Source organism: Hemitrygon akajei, chromosome 7, assembly GCF_048418815.1.
Source record: "Hemitrygon akajei chromosome 7, sHemAka1.3, whole genome shotgun sequence".
Lineage (NCBI taxonomy): Eukaryota > Metazoa > Chordata > Chondrichthyes > Myliobatiformes > Dasyatidae > Hemitrygon > Hemitrygon akajei.
Window position 1 is genome coordinate 5128934 of NC_133130.1, and position 18844 is coordinate 5147777.

Genomic DNA, 18844 nt, shown 5'->3' on the forward strand with positions numbered 1-18844 from the left:
ATGTCCTTGGCCCATCCATACATCTGGGAGATTGCTTGTGTCTTCCTTAGTGAAAACAGATCTAAAGTACTCATTAAATTCTTCTGCCATTTCTCTGTTTCCCATAACAATTTCACCCAATTCATTCTTCAAGGGCCCAACATTGTTCTTAACTATCTTCTTTCTCTTCACATACCTAAAAAAGCTTTTGCTATCTTCCTTTATATTCCTGGCTAGCTTGCTTTCGTAACTCATTTTTTTCTCCCCGTATTGTCTTTTTAGTTAAGTTCTGTTGTTCCTTAAAAACTTCTCAATCATCTGTCCCCATCTGGTCCCCATCCTGCTGCCAAATTAGTTTAAACCCTCCCTAACAGCTCTATTAACCTACCTGCTAGGATATTAGACCCCTTTAGGTTCAGGTGTAACCCGCCCCTTTTGTACAGCTCATACCTCCCCCATATACCTGATCATGCTATTCTGGCACTCGTTAGCACGTGGCACAGGCAGCAATCCTGAGATTACTACCCTGGAGGTCCTGCTTTTCAGTTTCCTACCCAACTCTCTGAATTCTCCCTTCAGGACCTCCTCCCTTTTTCTACCTATGTCATTGGTACCAACGTGTACCAAGACTTCTGGTTGTTCACCCTCTCCCTTCAGAATACTCCACACCTGATCTGAGACATCCCATACCCTGGCACTATTGGAGAATATGAATATTATGGAGTATTGGAGAATATGAATATTATGGAGTTGGAGAATATGAATATTATGGAGTATTGGAGAATATGAATATTATGGAGTATAAAACTTAATGCTAAAAACTATGGTGTGTTGGTATATGCTAGGGAGAGGTGGCTGGGAGCGGTCGCCAGCTGTGAAGTTGCTGTGTAACCAAAACTGTGTGAAATGCTAAAGGACAATGATGTGTCAATATATGCTAATCAGGTATCCAATTGAATGTAGAGACAATATGTGTTAATGAAAAGTTACTCAGGGATATTTTGCTTTGAACTTGTCGACTGCATAATAAAGCAATGTAGAGACAATATGTAGGGATATTTTGCTTTGAACAGGTCTGCTGTATAATTAAAACTATATAGTCGATTAGACCGAATAAGTCAATAGGTAAAAACAATAGTAACTGTGATATGCACCGCTTGGATATGTTAATGCAGCTAAACCAGGTTTGCTTTAAAAAGCGGCTGTATCCGAGAATCGGGAGGCAGTCAGCGACCAGCTCAATGACTGTCTCAGCTTTGATTTGCAAATTAAAGTTTAACCCTTCTTGAAGAATCTTCTGCGTCTCCTGGTCATTTGAAAAGCACAAAAAACCACGACAGCACCTGGGAGGCAACAGACCATGCAGGTACCTGAGAGGTATCTCAGGTACCTCCTGTCTGTTCCCCTCACTATGGAATCTCCTATGACTACCGCACTCCTCATCTTCCTCTTTCCCTTCTGCACCACGGAACCAGGCTCAGTGTCAGAGACCCGATCGTCGTGGTTGTCCTCTGACAGGTCACCCCCCCACCCCGTCAACCACATCCAAAACGAGATAACGATTACTGAGGGGGATGGCCACAGGGGTGCTCTCTACTATCTGAGCTCTTCCCTCCCTTCCCTGACAGTCATCTACTTGTCTAACTCCTGCAGCCTCGGAGTGACTAACTCCTTGTAGCTCCTATCTATCTCCTGCTCAGGAAAGTACTTTGCAGCTTTACAAAACTCTCGTTAGGCTGTATCAAGTACACCTGCATCCCATTATAGTAAGAATGTTGAGACTTTGGAGAGGGTGCAGAACAGGATTACAAAGAATCTGCCTAGATTAGAAGGCATGTGCAATAACGAGAAGTCAGACAAACTTGTGTAGTTTTCAGCTGTGCGCGACCCTTGCGATTTCTTAATTCCACCCACAAAGATTCAACATTGTCTGACCCTATGTCACCTCTTTCTGAAGATGTAATTCTACCACTTAACCAACAAAGGCGCACACCACCTTTGCTTTCCTGCCTGTCCTTTGATACAAAGTATATCCTTTGATGTTAAGCTCCCAACGATGGTCTTTTTACAGCCACGACTCAGTTATGCCCACATCATACCGACCAATCTCTAAATGTGCCACAAATTCATCCACCTTATTCCAAATGCTACGCATATTTAAATACAGCACCTGCATCCTGCATTCTTTGCCCTTTTGAATTTTGTCTCAGTGGTGCAATTTAACTCATTGCTTTGTCTACATTTGTACCCAATCATTGGCTTGTCCTTCCTTACGTTCATGTTATAGCCATCACCTGGTTGTAAACCTGCTGGCTCATGCTCACCGCTATCATACTAGTTCTCACCCCCCCCTGCCATATTAGTTTAATTGACTCCCAATAGCTCTCTGCAAGAATATTTGATGTTGGACAATATGAGCTCCAAGACGTGCACATTTAGACTGGTTTAATTGTAATGGGCCCTTTTATTCTTTTTCATTTCCCCTTAATAACTGGTTGATAAAGCTGAAATTAGTAAACACACTTACTTTATAATTGTGTATAGTGTAAGATATTATTTCCTGCTGACGGATAATTGTGTATGGGCAGTATTTACACTGCATTCACTAAGTCGGAGTTATGTTAATCGAAACATCCCAAATTTCCTGTATGGTTCAACCCAAATCATACCAACCCTAGACGTATATTATTTAACAAAGGCAGCCTTCTCACCGCTGAGACCAATGACTATTGGCTGTTAGCTGAGCCGGCTAATGAGCCCAATTTCTACACAAGCCGGCCGGTGAGGGGGCTCGATTTGCATGAAGGAATTCATGGCTTTGTGGCTAAATCTCTGGGTGATGCCAAGATAGGTGAAGAGGCAGATAGTTTAGAGGAAGCAGGGTGTCTGCTGATGGACTTACATTGGTGGAATGGGCAAAGAAGTGGCAGGCGGAAAATGATGTAGGGGCTTTGGCAGAAGAAATGAAGGCATGGACTAAATGGAGAGAAAATTCAAAAATCAAAGGGACTTGGGTGTCCTCAATGAAGGATTTCCTAAAAGTTAATTTGCAGGGTGAGTCAGTGGTAAGAAAAGCAAATGCATTCATTTTGAGAGGGCTACAATACAAAAGCAAGCAAGAGGCTTTATAACACATTGATCAGACCATACTTGGAATGTTGTGAGTGGCTTTGGGTCACTTATCTAAGAAAAGATGTGCTGGCATTGGAGAGGATCCAAAAGTGATCCACAAGATTGATCCCAGGAGTGAAAGGGTTACTAAATGAGGAGCATTTGATGGCTCTGAACCTGTACTTGCTGGAGCTTAGAACAACAGATGATCACATAGAAAACCTGCAGTGCAATACAGACCCTTTGGCCCACAAAGCGCCAACCATGTACTTACTTTAGAAATTACCTAGTGTTATCCATAGCCATCTAGTTTTCGAAGCTCCATGAACCTATCCAGCAGTCTCTTGCCTCCTCCACCATCACCAGCAGCCCATTCCACACACTCACCACTCTCTGTGTAAAAAAACTTACCCCTGATATCTCCTCTGTACCTAGTTCCAAGCACCTTAGAACTGTGCCCTCTCATGTTAGCCATTTCAGCCCTGGGAAAAAGCCTCTGACTATCCACACAATCAATGCCTCTCATCATCTTACACACCTCTATCAGGTCACCTCTCATTCTCCGTCGCTCCAAGGAGAAAAGGCTGCGTTCACTCAACCTATTCTCATAAGGCATGCTCCCCAATCCAGGCAACATCCTTGTAAATCTCCTCTGCACCTTTTGTATAGTTTCCACATCCTTCTTGTAGTGAGGTGACTAGAAACTGAGCACAGTTCTCCAGGTGGGGTCTGATCAGGGTTTCATATAGTTGTAACATTACCTCCCACCTCTTGAATTCAATTCCTCCCATGACTGATGAAGGCCAAAGCACTGAATGCCTTCTTAACCAGTCAATCTGTGCAGCAGCTTAGAGTGTCCTATGGAATCAGACCCCAAGAACCCTCTGATCCTCCACACTGCCAAGAGTCTTACCATTAATGTTATATTCTGCCATCATTTTTCACCAACCAAAATGAACCACCTGACACTTACCTGGGTTGAACTCCATCTGTCACTTCCCACCCAGTCTTGCATCCTGTTGTTGTGCTGTAATCTCTGACGGCCCTCCACACTATCCACAACACCTCCAGTATTTGTGTCATCAGCAAATTTACTAACCCATCCCTCCACTTCCTCATCCAGGTCATTTATAAAAATCATGGGGAGAAGGGGTTCCAGAACCGATCCCGGAGGCACACCAGTGTTCACCGACCTCCATGCAGAATGACACGTTTAGAATCACTCTTTGCCTTCTGTGGGCAAGCCAATTTTGGATACACAAAAGAAGGTCCCCTTGGATCCCATGTCTCCTTACTTTCCCAATAAGCTTTGCATGGGATACCTTATCAAATGCCTTGCTGAAATCCATATACACTACATCTACTGCTCTACCTTCATCAATGTGTTTAGTCACATCATCAAAAAATTCAATCACACTCAACAGGCATGACCTGCCTTTCACAAATCATATTATGCCTCTCCAAATGTTTATATATCATGCTTCTCAGGATCTTCTCCATCAACTTATCAACCACTGAAGTAAGACTCACTGGTCTATAATTTCATGGGCTACTCCCTTTCTTGAATAAGGGAACAACATCTGCATCCCTGCAATCCTCTGGAACTTCTTCCATTCACATTGATGATGTAAAGCTCATTGCCAGAGGCTCAGTTATCTCCTCCCTCACCTCCCACAGTAGCCTGGGGTATATCTCATCCGGTTCCGGAGACTTGTCCAACTTGATGCTTTTTAAAGTCCGCTGTAAGTCATCCCTACAATCACCAAGGTCCTTTTCCGTATCTCATTGGAAATATTGAATATTGAAAAGCCTAGATAGGGTGAATGAGAGAAGATGTTTTCTATAGTGAGGGAGTCTAGGACCATAGGGCATAGGCTCTAAATCGAGGGTCATCCACTTAGAACAGAGACAAGGAAATATTCCTTAGCCAGAGGCTGGTGAATCTATGGAATTCATTGCCTCAGACAGATGTTTGGACCAAATCTTTTTGGGTATATTAAAAGCAGAGGTTGGTAGATTCCTGATTAATCAGTATGTCAAAGGTTAAAGGGAGAAGGGAGGAGAATGGGGTTGAAAGGGTTAATAAATCAGCCATGAAGGGATGTCAGAACAGACAGACGCACAATGGTCCAAATGGCATAATTCTGCTCCTATGTTTTATAAACTTATGCTGAATGGCCTTAATAAGGCCAATGTAACAGTGTGGAATTTTCTAAAGGGAACTGTGGCAGTGATGATAATTTGTATTCGCTTCTTTACAATCTGAAAATCAAACACTTTTAACATAACACCCATCTTCCCATCCATTAATACCACAGTAGGAAATCTCAGAGTTATTCACAAATTCCTGGACTCTTAACTACCTTTAATTGAGCTGACGAATGAGTTTATTGATTTCTTTTCCACGATGTCCAGTCTCTCCAAATTCATTGAGAAATCCCATTTTATTCCTTGCTGCGTGTCGGGCTACCGACAGTCTGAAGGGATGGAGAAAATTGCTGGCCTCCTTAAAGTATTTTCCAACTGTGTAGATCTCACATATCAAATCCTCAAGACAAATCAATCCACACTTTCCTGTAAAGAAAATGCAAGCACTAAATCGCAACAGAACTGTTTTAGAACCACAACCCACCCTACCAGAACTGGAATGTTAGTCTGCCCTTCTTTCAACCACATCTCTGATACAGTGTCCTCCCTCCTCCTAATCATTAACCATGTATCGGTTATCAATGACACATAGTGAAAGACTGATTGTGTACTTTTAGACAGCTCAAATTACACAATGCATTAAGTGTGAGGCTAACCCAAACCATAACCCAACAAGGCAAAATAACGATGCAGAATGAAGTGTAAAAATGTTGTGATAAATGATAACAAGGTAAATGGTGAGCAATTCTCTTCAGTTTCTTGGGAGTCACGTAAGAAAACAGTTTCCATAACTAGATGTTATGCACCCAGACAGAATGGTGCACTGGTAAGGGTTGACGACCTCCTCCTGTAGAAGAGTTGCTGAGCTTTCTTGGCTATGCTCTCAATGTGGTTGGATCCAGAAAGGCTATTAGTGATGTTCACATCCAGGAACTTGAAGCTGTCAACCTCAAACCTTTGATACAAGGCAGGAGCAAGTGTACCATTCTTCCTGAAGCCAATAACCAACTCTTTTATTTTATACATTCCCATTTTGTAAAGGTTTCCATTCTCTACAATCAGAGTTGATTTCTTGAATACCTTATGTACTTTTCTGACGGCCTCATACCACATTCATGAACACTCTAAACTTTGTACAAGTTTTCACCCCAAGGAAATGGCCAAGGTCCATCATAGTAGGCTGGACCAGAATGTTAACTCACTTGGGATCCAGTGAGTTGGATACAAAGCTGGCTTGTTACAGAAGGCAGGGTAACAGTGGAAGAGCACTTCTCCAATTGGAGGTTTGTAACCAGTGGTGTTCTGCAAGGATCAGTGTTAGGAGCTCTGTTGTTTATGATATACATCAATGATGGGCTGATTAATTTTGCAGACGACAGACTTGTGGACAGTGATTGAAGCATACAGCAGAATATGGACCATTGAAAAAAGCACAGATGCAGTTTAACTTGGATTTGTAGGAGGTGTTGCATTTTGGGAGACAGAGTGGTAAAGAACGCATAGAATATACTTGTTTGTTGTTCAGTTCAGAAGTCATGTTACAGCTGTATAAAACTATTAGGCCACATTTGGAGCATAATGAGCAGTTATAGAACATAGAACAATACAGCACAAGCACAGACCATTTGGCTCACAATGTCCCAGTTATGTTGACATTTTGGAGAGGGTGCAGAAATTCACTAAGATGTTGGCTGGACAAGACAGCATGTGCTACAAGGAGAAGTTGGACAAACAGATTGTTCTCTCAGGAGTATCAGAGGGTGAGGGGTGATCTGAAAGGAGGTCATAAAATCATGAGAGCAGGGAGGGAGAAACTAAAAAGATTTACATGGCAGTAAAAAGACAGAGTAAAAAGATTTACATGACAGAGTAAAAAGTCGCCTGGAGCATACTGCTGATGGGCGGGGGGGGGGGGGGGCACACATCGGAAGCAAATAAGAAAGCAACATTTCTGAGGCATTTAAACAGGTACATGTACAGACCACGGTGGCCACGTGTGCAGCTTTAACTAGTCAGCACCAACTCTGTGTACCAAAAAGCATGTTCCTTGTGCTGGATTACTCAAGAGGAAGTGGTAGGAGCTCTGATGTACAGAGGTGATCAAGTGCATAGCTCCTTGAAAGTAGCAAAACAAGTGGATATGGTGATAAATGCTTGCCTTCACTGGATGGGAAATTATGCTGCTGTATGAAATGTTGGTTAAGCTGCATTTAAAGTATCGTGTGCTGTTCTGTTCAGTGCTCTCTAGGAAGATGTAGAAGTTTTGGAGTGGGTACTGGAATGTTGCCTGCAGTAGAGGACATGAAACTATAAGGTTGGACAAACCTAAGTTGTTTTCTCTAGAACACTGGAGGTTGGAATGACCTTGAGGTTTATAAGACAAGAGTCTAGACACAGAGGGACACTAAGATTAGAGGGCATTGTTTTAAAGTGCGGTGGAAAAGATGTGAGGGAACAATAAGGATGGATCACCCACACACACAGCAGAAACAATTACGGTTTTTAAAAGACATCTGAACAGGTGTTTGGATAGGATTGAAGAGACACAAGCCTAACGGGCAAGTGGGATAACTGTAAATTGACATCATGGTTGGCAGAGATGGGGGGGGGGGGGGGGGGGCAGAGGGTACACATGCGCAGCAGAACTCTGAGTGCACTGAAAGCCTGCAATTTTAGCCCTGTCTTCCTTCCACAACCTGAGATGCATGCACATATCTGCACTGAATGACTTAATGAGTCTGCTCCAGCAATCCATCATTGCAGATTTATTACCCCTCTCAATCCCATTCTCCTGCCTTCTGCCTGTAACCTTTGATGCCATGACTAATCAGGAGTCCAGCAACAACTGCTTTAAATACACCCAATAACTTGGCCTCCGCAGCCACCTGTGGCATTGAATTCCACACATTCTCTACCCCCTTGTCCAAAACACCACCTCACTATAGAAAACATTCTTTCCATGTCCTTTGATAGCCTTTCAGTGTCTGATAAAAGCTGATGTTTTTCAGCAGTGTAACAGCTCCAGTAAATGTAAACCTGCTGCAAGCAGGATTCTAACCTGCATGGGGCACCCCCACTTAATTTTGAATCCAACATCATAATCACTTGGCCATCACAACTTTCTGATGTTTGATGTAAAATTGGTTTAAATGGATAGCTGAAGGCCAGCAAAGATTTGATGGGCTGAAGGATGACGGAATTGATGGCCTTGTGGCAAAGTTTTTAAAAGATACAAAAATAGGCAGAGGGCGCACGTAGTTTTGAGTAGAGGGACTTAAGACAGTTTAGGAGAATAGGCAAAGTGGCAGATGAAATAGTGTCAGAATGTGTATAGTCATGCACTAAAAAGGCGGACTATTATCTAAATGGAGAGAAAATTTCAAAATCTGAAGTGCAACGGGACTTGTGCGAGTCCTTGTGCAGGATTCCCTAAAGATTAATCTGCAGGTTGAGTTGGTGGTGAGGAAGGCAAATACAACGTGTGCATTAATTTCCAGAGGACTAGAATATAGACAGAGAGACAGACATACTTTACTGATCCCGAGGGAAATTGGGTTTCGTTACAGTCGCACCAACGAAGAATAGTGTAGAAATACAGCAATATAAACCCATAAATAATTAAATAATAAGTTAATTATTCCAAGTGGAATTAAGTGCAGGACCAGCCTATTGGCTCAGGGTATCTGACACTCTGAGGGAGGAGTTGTAAGGTTTGATGGCCATAGGCAGGAATAACTTCCTATGACGCTCTGTGTTGCATCTCGGTGGAATGAGTCTGGCTGAACGTACTCCTAAAAGCAAGGATGTAATGTTGAAGTTTTATAAGGCACTGGTGAGGCCACACTTGGGGGTACTGCAAGCGGCTTTGAGCCCCTTATCCAAGAGAGAGTGGAGAGGGTTCAAAAGTGGTTCACAAAAATTATTCCAGGATGGAAACACTTGTCACATGAAGAACGTTTGATGGCTGTGGACTTCTACTCACTGGAATTCTGAAGAATTGAGCGGTAACCTCATTGAAACCCATCAAAAGTTGAAGAGCCTCGAAGAGTGGATGTGGAATGGATGTTTCCTATGGTGGGGGAGATTAAGAGCAGAGGACACAGCCTCAGAAATAGAGGTGCATACTTTAGAACAGAGATGAGAAGGAATTTTTTTTTAGCCAGAGTGGTGAATCTGTGGAATTCATTGCCAAAGGCAGCGGTGGATGCCAAGTCTTTATGTATATTTAAGGCAGAAGTTGATAGATTCTTGATCAGTCAAAGTGTGAAAGGATACCAGTGGGGGTGGGAAGAATGGAAAGCAGGAGATTGGGGCTGAGGAGGAAATGGATCAGTCACGATAAAATTGCGCAGTGGACTCTGGCCAAATGGCCTACATCTGCTCCTATATATTATGGATCTGATTTCCCTTTCTGCTTCCTTTGATATATTATAAACTCATGACACATCATTAAATCCCTATTGCATTCTCTAAGTTGGAAGTCTATGTACATTCTCTTAGGCTGAGCACAACTTCCTCACGGGTACTTTCTGTTATCCCCTGCTAATCTTTTGTTATCCTCTGATAATTTAAGATTTGTCTGTGTTACCTAGGTGCCCCTCGATAATCGAGTTGTCAGTTAGCGGTATGCGTTTCTTGTTCACTTTTGCTTGACCCCGTTTCAAAATCAGTTCACGGATAGATTTTAAATTAGGAAATCTGCAAAGAAAAATCAAGATGTGTAAACCATACACGTTAATGAAGTGACAAAGGACACAAACAGTAGCATGAACACTGCTCTTCACAAAACAGGACAAATCTCCACACCCTTCCTCCTAGCAGTGACCTCACACTACTCAGCCCACCTGAGCTGTTCTTCGGCTGTGCACTTGCTAAGGAATTTATTGCCCAATAGTGATGTCCAACTCTCCTTCGATTTGACCATGTCTCCTTCCAACTATCATGCTCTGACTTTGAAATTCAAGTGTCTGAGTGCTGCATCATTTCAGCCAAAAAGGAGGCATATGTTTGACTTAGAAGCAGAAACCCAGGAGGGTAAAGGAGTGAGAGAGTTGGGATGGATGAGGAGAATCAGCAGAGCCACAAGGGTTAGGGAACTACAGCCAGAAAGATAAAGGATGGAAGAGGGAAAGGACAACCACAAGGGCGAGGAATGAAAGAGGGAAATGAGAGTCACAAGGGATTGGGATCGAGAAGAATTCGAGCCACAAGGGATCTGGATGGAAGAGGAGAATTTGAGCTACTAGGGTTATGGATGGAAGAAGGGAATTAGGACATCAAGGGATAGGGATTGATGAGGAGAATTACAGCATCAAGGAACAGAGATGAAAGATGGGAATTAAGAACACCAAGGGATAGGGATGGAAGAGGGGAACTAGAGCCAGAAGGGATAGGAATGCAAGAAGGAAATTAGACCCATATGTGATAGGGAAGGAAGAGGGGTCCCAGTTGGATCTACTGTGAATTGGTTCTTGCCCAAAACAGAGGGTTATTCTGGTTGGAAACCTGTGATCTGCAAGGATCCATACCGGGCCCTCTGTCGTTGTTTTTCAATATACACGGAGTGGCTACTTTATTAGGCACACCTGCTTGTTAATGCAAATATTGTATCAGCCAATCGTGTGGCAGCAACTCAATGCATGAAAGCATACAGATGTGGTCAAGAGGTTCAGTTGCTGCTCAAACCAAACAGCCAAACAGGAAAGAAATATGTTCCAAGTGACCTTGACTGTGGAATGATTGTTGGTGCCAGACTGGGAGGCTTTAGTATCTTTAGAAACTGCTGATCTTTTAGGATTTTCACACACAATGGTCTGAAGTTTACATGAAATGGTGTGTAAAGCACAAAGCCAGTGAGCAGTAGTTTTGTGGGTGAAAATGCCTCGTTCATGAGAGGCCAGAGGAGAATAGCCAGACTGGACCAAGCTGACAGGTGACAGTAACTCAAATCACTGTGCGTTACAACGGTGGCGTGTAGAACATCATCTCTGAATGCACAGCACATTGAACCTTGTAGTCCATCCACTTCAGCAGACCACACCAGGTTTCAAGTTGTACCTAATAAAGTGGCCACTGAGTGTATATGAATGACCAGGATGAAAATGTAGATGGATAGGTTAGTAAGTTTGCAGATGATAGATCGGCCCACAAAGCTGTGCCGAACATGTCCCTACCTCAGAACTACCGAGGATTTACCCACAACCTTCTATTTTTCTAAGCTCCATGTAGCCATCCAGGAGTCTCTTAAAAGACTCTATCGTATCCATCTCCACCGCCGGCAGCCCATTCCATGCACTCACCACTCTCTTGAGTAAAAAACTTACCCCTGACATCTCCTCTGTACCTACTTCCAAGCACCTTAAAACTATGCCTTCTGGTGCTAGCCATTTCAGCCCTGGGGAAAAGCCTCTGACTATCCACACGATCAATGCCTCTCATCATCTTGAACACCTCTATCAGGTCACATCTCATCCTCCGTTGCTCCAAGGAAAAAAGGCAGAGTTCACTCAACCTATTCTCATAAGGTATGCTCCCCAATCCAGGCAACATCCTTATAAATCTCCTCTGCACCCTTTCTATGGTTTCCAGGTCCTTCCTGTAGTGAAGTGACCAGAATTGAGCAGAGTACTCCAAGTGGGGTCTAACCAGGGTCCTAAATAGCTGCAACATTACTTCTCAGCTCTTACACTCAATCCCATGATTGATGAAGGTCAATGCACTGTATGCCTTCTTAAGCACAGAGTCAACTGCATAGCAGCTTTGAGTGTCCTATGGACTCAGACACTCTGAGGGAAGATCCCTCTGATCCTCCACACTGCCAAGAGTCTTACCATTAATGCTATTCTGCCATCATATTTAACCTACCAAAATGAACCACCTCACACTCACACTTATCTGGGTTAAACTCCATCTGCCACTTCTCAGTCCAGTTTTGCATCCTATCGATGTCCCACTAACCTCTGAAAGCCCTCCACACTATCCACAAAACCCCCAAACCTTTGTGTCATCAGAAAATTTACTAACTGATTCCTCTACTTCCTCATCCAGGTCATTTATAGAAATCACAAAGAGTCGGGCTCCAAGAACATATCACCGAGGCACACCACTAGTCACAGGCCTCCATGCAGAATATGACCCATCTACAACCACTCTTTGCCTTCTGTGGGCAAGCCAGTTCTGGATCCACAAAGCAATGTCTCCTTGGATCCCATGCCTCCTTACTTTCTCAATAAGCCTTGCATGGGGTACTTGTCAAATGCCTCGCTAAAATCCATATACACTACATCTACAGCTTCACCTTCATCAATGTGTTTAGTCACATCCTCAAAAAATTCAATCAGGCTAGTAAGGCACGACCTGTCTTTGACAAAGCCATGCTGACTATTCCAAATTATATTATGCCTCTCCAAAAGTTCATAAATCCTGCCTCTCAGGATCTTCTCCATCAACTTAACAACCACTGAGGTAAGCCTCACTGGTCTATAATTTCCTGGGCTATCTCTACTCCCTGTTGAATAAGGGAACACATCAGCAAACCTCCAATCCTCCAGAACCTCTCCTGTCCTCATTGATGATGCAAAGATCATTACCAGAGGCTCAGCAATCTCCTCCCTCGCTTCCCACAGTAGCCTGGGGTACATCTCATCCGGTCCCGGCGACTTATCCAACTTAATGCTTTCTAAAAGCTCCAGCATATCCTCTTCCTTAATATCTACAGGCTCAAGCTTTGCAGTCCGCTGCAAGTCATTCCTACAATCGCCTAGATCCTTTCCCATAGTGAATACTGAAGTAAAGTATTCATTAAGTACCTCTGCTATTTCCTCTGGTTCCATACACACTTTTCCAATGTCACGCTTGATTGGTCCTATCCTCTCACGTCTTATCCCTTTGCTCTTCACATACTTGTAGAATGCCTTGGGGTTTTCCTTAATCCTGTCCGCCAAGGTCTTCTCATGGCCCCTTCTGGCTCTCCTAATTTTATTCTTGAGCTCCTTCCTGCTAGCCTTATAATCTTCTAGATTCCTATCATTACCTAGTTTAAACCTTTTGTAAGCTCTTCTTTTCTTCTTGACTAGATTTACTACAGCATTTGTACACCATGGCTGTACCCTACCATCCTTTCCACATTTCACTGGAACGTACCTACTCAGATCCCCATACAAATATCCCCTGAACATTGCCACATTTCTTCCATACATTTCCCTGAGAACACCTGTTTCCAATTTATGCTTCCAGGTTCCTGACTGATAGCCTCATATTTCCCCTTACTGCAATTAAACAGTTCCCTAACTTGTCTGTTCCTATTGCTGTCCAATGCTATGGTAAAGGAGATAGAATTGTGATCACTATCTCCAAAATGCTCTCCCACTGAGAGACCTGACACCTGACCAGATTCATTTCCCAATACCAGATCAAGTACAACCTCTCCTCTTGTAGGCTTATCTACATATTCTGTAAGGAAACCTTCCTGAACACACCTAACATACTCTACACCATCTTAACCCCTCACCCTAGGGAGATGCCAATCAATATTTGGGAAATTACAATCTCCCACAACAACCCGGTTATTAATACACCTTTCCAGAATCTGTCTCCCTATCTGCTCTTCGATGTCCCTGTTACTACTGGGTGGTCTTTAAAAAAAAAACACCCATTAGAGTTCTTGACCTCTTCCTATTCCCAACTTCCACCCACAGAGACTCCGTAGACAATCCCTCCATGACTTCTTCCTTTTCTGCAGCAGTGACACTATCTCTGATCAACAGTGCCATGCCGTCATGTCTTTTGCCTCCCTCCCATACAATACAAAGATTGGTAGCATTGTAGATAGTGTAGAAGGTTGTCAAATGGGATATCTGACAGTTGCAAGTATGAGCAGAAAAATGACAGATGGATTTTAATCTAGTGTGAGGGTGTTGCACTTTGGGAGGTTAAATGTAAAAAGATGGTATGCAGTTAGTGAAGGATCCGTAACAGCATTTATGTACAAAGAGATCTTGGACCCCAAGTCCATGCTCCCTTAATGCGGCTGTACGAGTTGATAAGATTGCAGAGAAGACCATGGTATGCTTTGTTAGCTGAAGCACTGACTTCAAATGTCAGGAGGTTATGTTGCAGTTTTATAAAACTAGTTAGTCCACATCCAGAGTACTGCATTGAGTTCTGGTTGCCCCGTTAAAGGAAGGATATAGAGGCTTTGCAAAGGTGCAGCAGTTTACCAGTACACAGCCTGAATTAGAGGGCATGTGCGTTGGACAAACTTGGGTTGTTTTCTCTTGAGAGGAGGAAACTGAAGAAACCTGATAGAAGTTTAAAGATTATGGAAGTCATAGACAGATAGGCAGTTACCTTGCCCCAAACTCAAAATGTCCAATACTAGACAGCATATCTGTAATCTGAAAATGGACGATTCAAAGGAGACAGGTGGAGAATGTCTACTTTCTCCCCCACAGACTGCGCTACCAGGTGTGGTTGTGGAGGGAAATATGATAGAGGCATTTAAGAAGCTCTTTGATAGACACACAAATGTGAAGAAAATGGAAAAATATGAACATTCTGTGTTGGCAGAAGAAAATAGGCATTTCACTTGTTTAATCAGTTCAGGCATATTGTGGGCTGAAGGGCCTGGTTCTGTGTGGAGAGCCAGAATAAAGATAACTCCAATGATGTTAGTCTGATAATACAGACTAATATTAAATCAAATCTGTCTCCCTTTCCTAGTGTTCACAAAGCTATTGCATTAGTCCAAACCAAGTGGGCCATGTAATAAACCTCTGCATCGCTGTTTGTGTGCAAATTAACCCTGGGTTAAATTAACCACTCCAGTGATTATACAGTCAATAAGGTGCTTCACAAGTATAGTGACTTGGAACATCCTGAGATGGTGTAGAGCAGAATATGGTAACGGTGAGCACCCTCATGTACTATGCTGATATCTCCCTAATGTCACAGAATAACCCCCTGATCTACAGAATCTCTTCCCCTCACGATACAGTTCTCAGTACTAGCCTCATTTGTGTTCCTTTGGACCTTGTTTCTCAGTCTTTAAGTAGCTTTATTTTCCTGTAAATGCCCATAAGAAAATCTCAAGAAGGTATGTGGTAACTACAACTTTCATAATACATTTAACCTCGACTGATTTAATCTTTTGAGGATTTTACTAAACACATTGATGAAGGCAGAGCAGTAGATGTAGTGTCTATGGTTTTCAGCAAGGCATTTGATAAGGTACCCCATGCAAGGCTTATTGAGAAAGTAAGGAGGCATGGGATCCAAGGGGACATTGCTTTGTGGATCCAGAACTGGCTTGCCTGTAAAAGGCAAAGAGTGGTTGTAGATGGGACATATTCTGCATGGAGGTCGGTGACCAGTGGTGTGCCTCCGGGATCTGTTCTGCGAGCCCTTCTCTTCGTGATTTTTATAAATGACATGGATGTGGAAGTGGAGTGATGGGTTAGTAAATTTGCTGATTACACAATAGTCAGGAGTGTTGAGGTTAGTGTGGAGGGGTGTCAGAGGTTACAACAGGACATTGATAGGATGCAAAATTGGGCTGAGAAGTGGCAGATGGAGTTCAACCCAGATAAGTCTGAAGTGGTTCATTTTTGTAGGTCAAATATGATGGCAGAATATAGTATTAATATTAAGATTCTTGGCAGTGTGGAGAATCAGAGGGATCTTGGGGTCCAAGTCCATAGGACACTCAAAGCTGCTGTGCAGGTTGACTCTGTGATTAAGAAGGCAAACAGTTCATTGGCCTTCATCAATCGTGGGATTATGTTTAGGAGCCGAGAGGTAATGTTGCAGCTATATAGGACCCTGGTCAGTCCCCACTTGGAGTACTGTGCTCAGTTCTGGTCGCCTCACTACAGGAAGGATGTGGAAACCATAGAAAAGGTGTAGAGGAGATTTACAAGGATGTTGCCTGGATTGGGGAGCATGCCATATGAAAATAGGTTGAGTGAACTCAGCCTTTTCTCCTTGGAGCGACAAGATGAGAAGTGACCTGATAGAGGTTAGGGTAAGATGATGAGAGGCACTGATCATATGGATAGTCAGAGGCTTTTTCCCCCAAGGCTGAAACGGCTGACATGAGAGGGCACAGTTTTAAGGTGCTTGGAAACAGGTACAGAGATGTCAGGGGTAAATATTTTTGACGCAGAGTGGTGAGTGCGTGGAATGGGCTGCTGGCAACGGTGCTGGAGGCAGATAGGATAGGGTCTTTTAAGAAACTCCTGGATAGGTACATAGAATTTAGAAAAGTAGAGGGCTATGGGTATCCTTGGGTAATTTCTATAGTTAGGACATGTTCGGCACAGCTTTGTGGGCTGAAGGGTCTGTATTGTGCTGTAGGTTTTCTATGTTTCTGTGACTTTGAATCTCTGCCTCATCACCATAGCTTCCCAAACCCTGCAGTTTCATATTTATCTGCTAACAGCAATTTTGTCTTTAACAATTATTTTGTTCTCCTTTACACTTGTGTACTCTAAATGACATCAAAGGATCTTGAATCTTACCCCCAAGCAACATAGGGCTCCACCACCTTCAACATCTTCAATGATGTCTGATTCAATTTCACAAATGTTCCACTGTAAATCTTTCGAAGTCGCAACATTTGAACAACTTTCCGCACTTTGGGACTGACTCCGTGAATCCTGCAACATTTTTGACGCATTTAAAGATTGAGCATTCCTCATCTCAGTTCAGAATAAACATGCAGTCCCTGCAGAGATGACTGCAGCTGTGGTACTTACGGTCTGAGCCGCACTGCAAATGCCAGCTTCTGCTCTTCGGGCACATCATTCTTCACTGTCTTCTTTGCCATCCGAACAAATCGAGCCTCATCCCGGAATTTCCGCCTAGAATCTCTTATAAAATTCTCAACTCGCTTAAAACGAATCTGCTTCCCTTTCTGAAGCTGAAATGCAAAAGCAACTGCACTTCAGATCTAGATCAGCATGAACCCACAGATATTCAGCACTCCACTTTAGTACTCAGGTCAAAACAAAATTATAATCAGCCCTCCTAACTCAACCAGTTAACATTTCATTATTTTGTTCAGGAAGTTATGTAATGTTTAAAATGCCATATTCTTCACTACTTTAGTATTTATGCCTCATAAAAAAAATTCCAGAAGGAAACTGACTGCCACCTTTCCTGAATCTCTGGCACATAATTGGCAACCCTCCCATACGGCCAGACTAGGTGGAACTGAAAATTTGCACCTCAAAACTACAGTTTCCATAAAATTGAGCTGATATGAACCACAACATGTTTGAGGCAAGTAAACTTTCCACTCTGTAGACACAAGTAATACTGTAAACCTTGATCTATCATAAGATGTAGAAAATTAACACTGTACAAAATTCAACATGCAGAATTTGCTGGAATGCTCAGAAAGAAGCCATGAAGCCCCTCATGTTTCAAGTTTCTAGTCATCAAGTAAAGAAACAGTGTGACAAAGTACAAGAATATGATAGTTGACATTCAAAAGTCTTTTAGCAGGTACGTGCAAGGAACGGAGGGACATCAGGAAGAAAGGATTAGTTTAATTAGGCATCTTGCTCAGCAAACATTGTGGGCTGTAGGGTCTGTTTGTGCACTGTTCTAACAGAGCTTGAATTTGTTCCAAACCAAGTATGGCAGGTGAATGGACTAAGGCAAATGCTTTTCCAGAGAAAGAGCAAAGCTACAAGGATGAGGTTTGGAACATGGGAGAAACTCTTATTGAGGCTGGGCTGGATTACTTAAAGTAAGTGGACTTCCTTCTTGAAATGTCATTAAGACTGAATAGAATATCAAGATTTGGGTAGTAACTGGAGCACTGAATCAATCAGCTGTTCCCGCTCTGCAGTAGATACTCAAGAAAGATACAGGTATCCCCCCCTTTACAAAGGTAGAGCATTCCTATGAAACCTTTCTTAAGTCAAAATAGTGTAAAGCGAAGGACCATTAATTTGTATGGGAAAAATTTTCGTAAAAGCAAAAATCCTCTTTGTGATGCAAAAACAGATTACTAATGTAGGTCTTTTGTAAAAGTGAAGTGGCATACCCCGAACATTTGTAAAGCGGGGGACACCTGTAACTGCATTCCAGTTAGGATTCTATCACAGCCAAGGAAACTGTAAATACAGTTAGAAACAGTGACAGAATTCTGCAAATGGTATAACACATTATCAGTGCAATGAAAGTCCTTCAGACCTTTCGCTTTTCCTGTAAAGCTTGTTTGGCCTGGGTAGCCTTAATAGCCTGATAAGCTTTCCTCCTCTTCAGCAGGTTCTCTGGGACGCGTGGCAGTTTTCTCCTCTCTCTGAAAAAAAATAACAAAATCACGTTTAATATCACTGGCGGTGGTGGAGGTGGAAACAATAGGGTCTTTTAAGAGACTCCTGGATGGATACATGGAGCTTAGAAAATAGAGGGCTATGGGTAAACCTAGGTAGTTCTAAGGCAAGGACACTTTCGGCACAGCTTTGTGGGCTGAAGAGCCTGTATGGTGCTGTAGGGTTTCTAAGCTTATCAGAAATATAACTCTGCCTCCTCCCTTTCTTCCACCTATACCCTGGAACCTTTAGCTGCCAGTCTTGTCCCTCCCTCAGACACATTT

General features: G+C 42.9%; 1 protein-coding gene across 1 annotated transcript in view; it reads right to left on the minus strand.

The window, feature by feature from the left end:
* rpl7l1 (ribosomal protein L7-like 1) overlaps window positions 1-18844 on the minus strand; it is a 40869-nt gene that overhangs the window by 20608 nt on the left and 1417 nt on the right. Inside the window, exons 2-6 of the mRNA XM_073050350.1 lie at window positions 18439-18547; window positions 16992-17155; window positions 16755-16892; window positions 9827-9936; window positions 5454-5664 (exon numbers count right to left, since the gene is read on the minus strand). Coding sequence (XP_072906451.1) covers window positions 5456-5664; window positions 9827-9936; window positions 16755-16892; window positions 16992-17155; window positions 18439-18547 — 730 coding nt within the window. The 3' untranslated portion in view covers window positions 5454-5455. The remainder of the gene's footprint in view (window positions 1-5453; window positions 5665-9826; window positions 9937-16754; window positions 16893-16991; window positions 17156-18438; window positions 18548-18844) is intronic.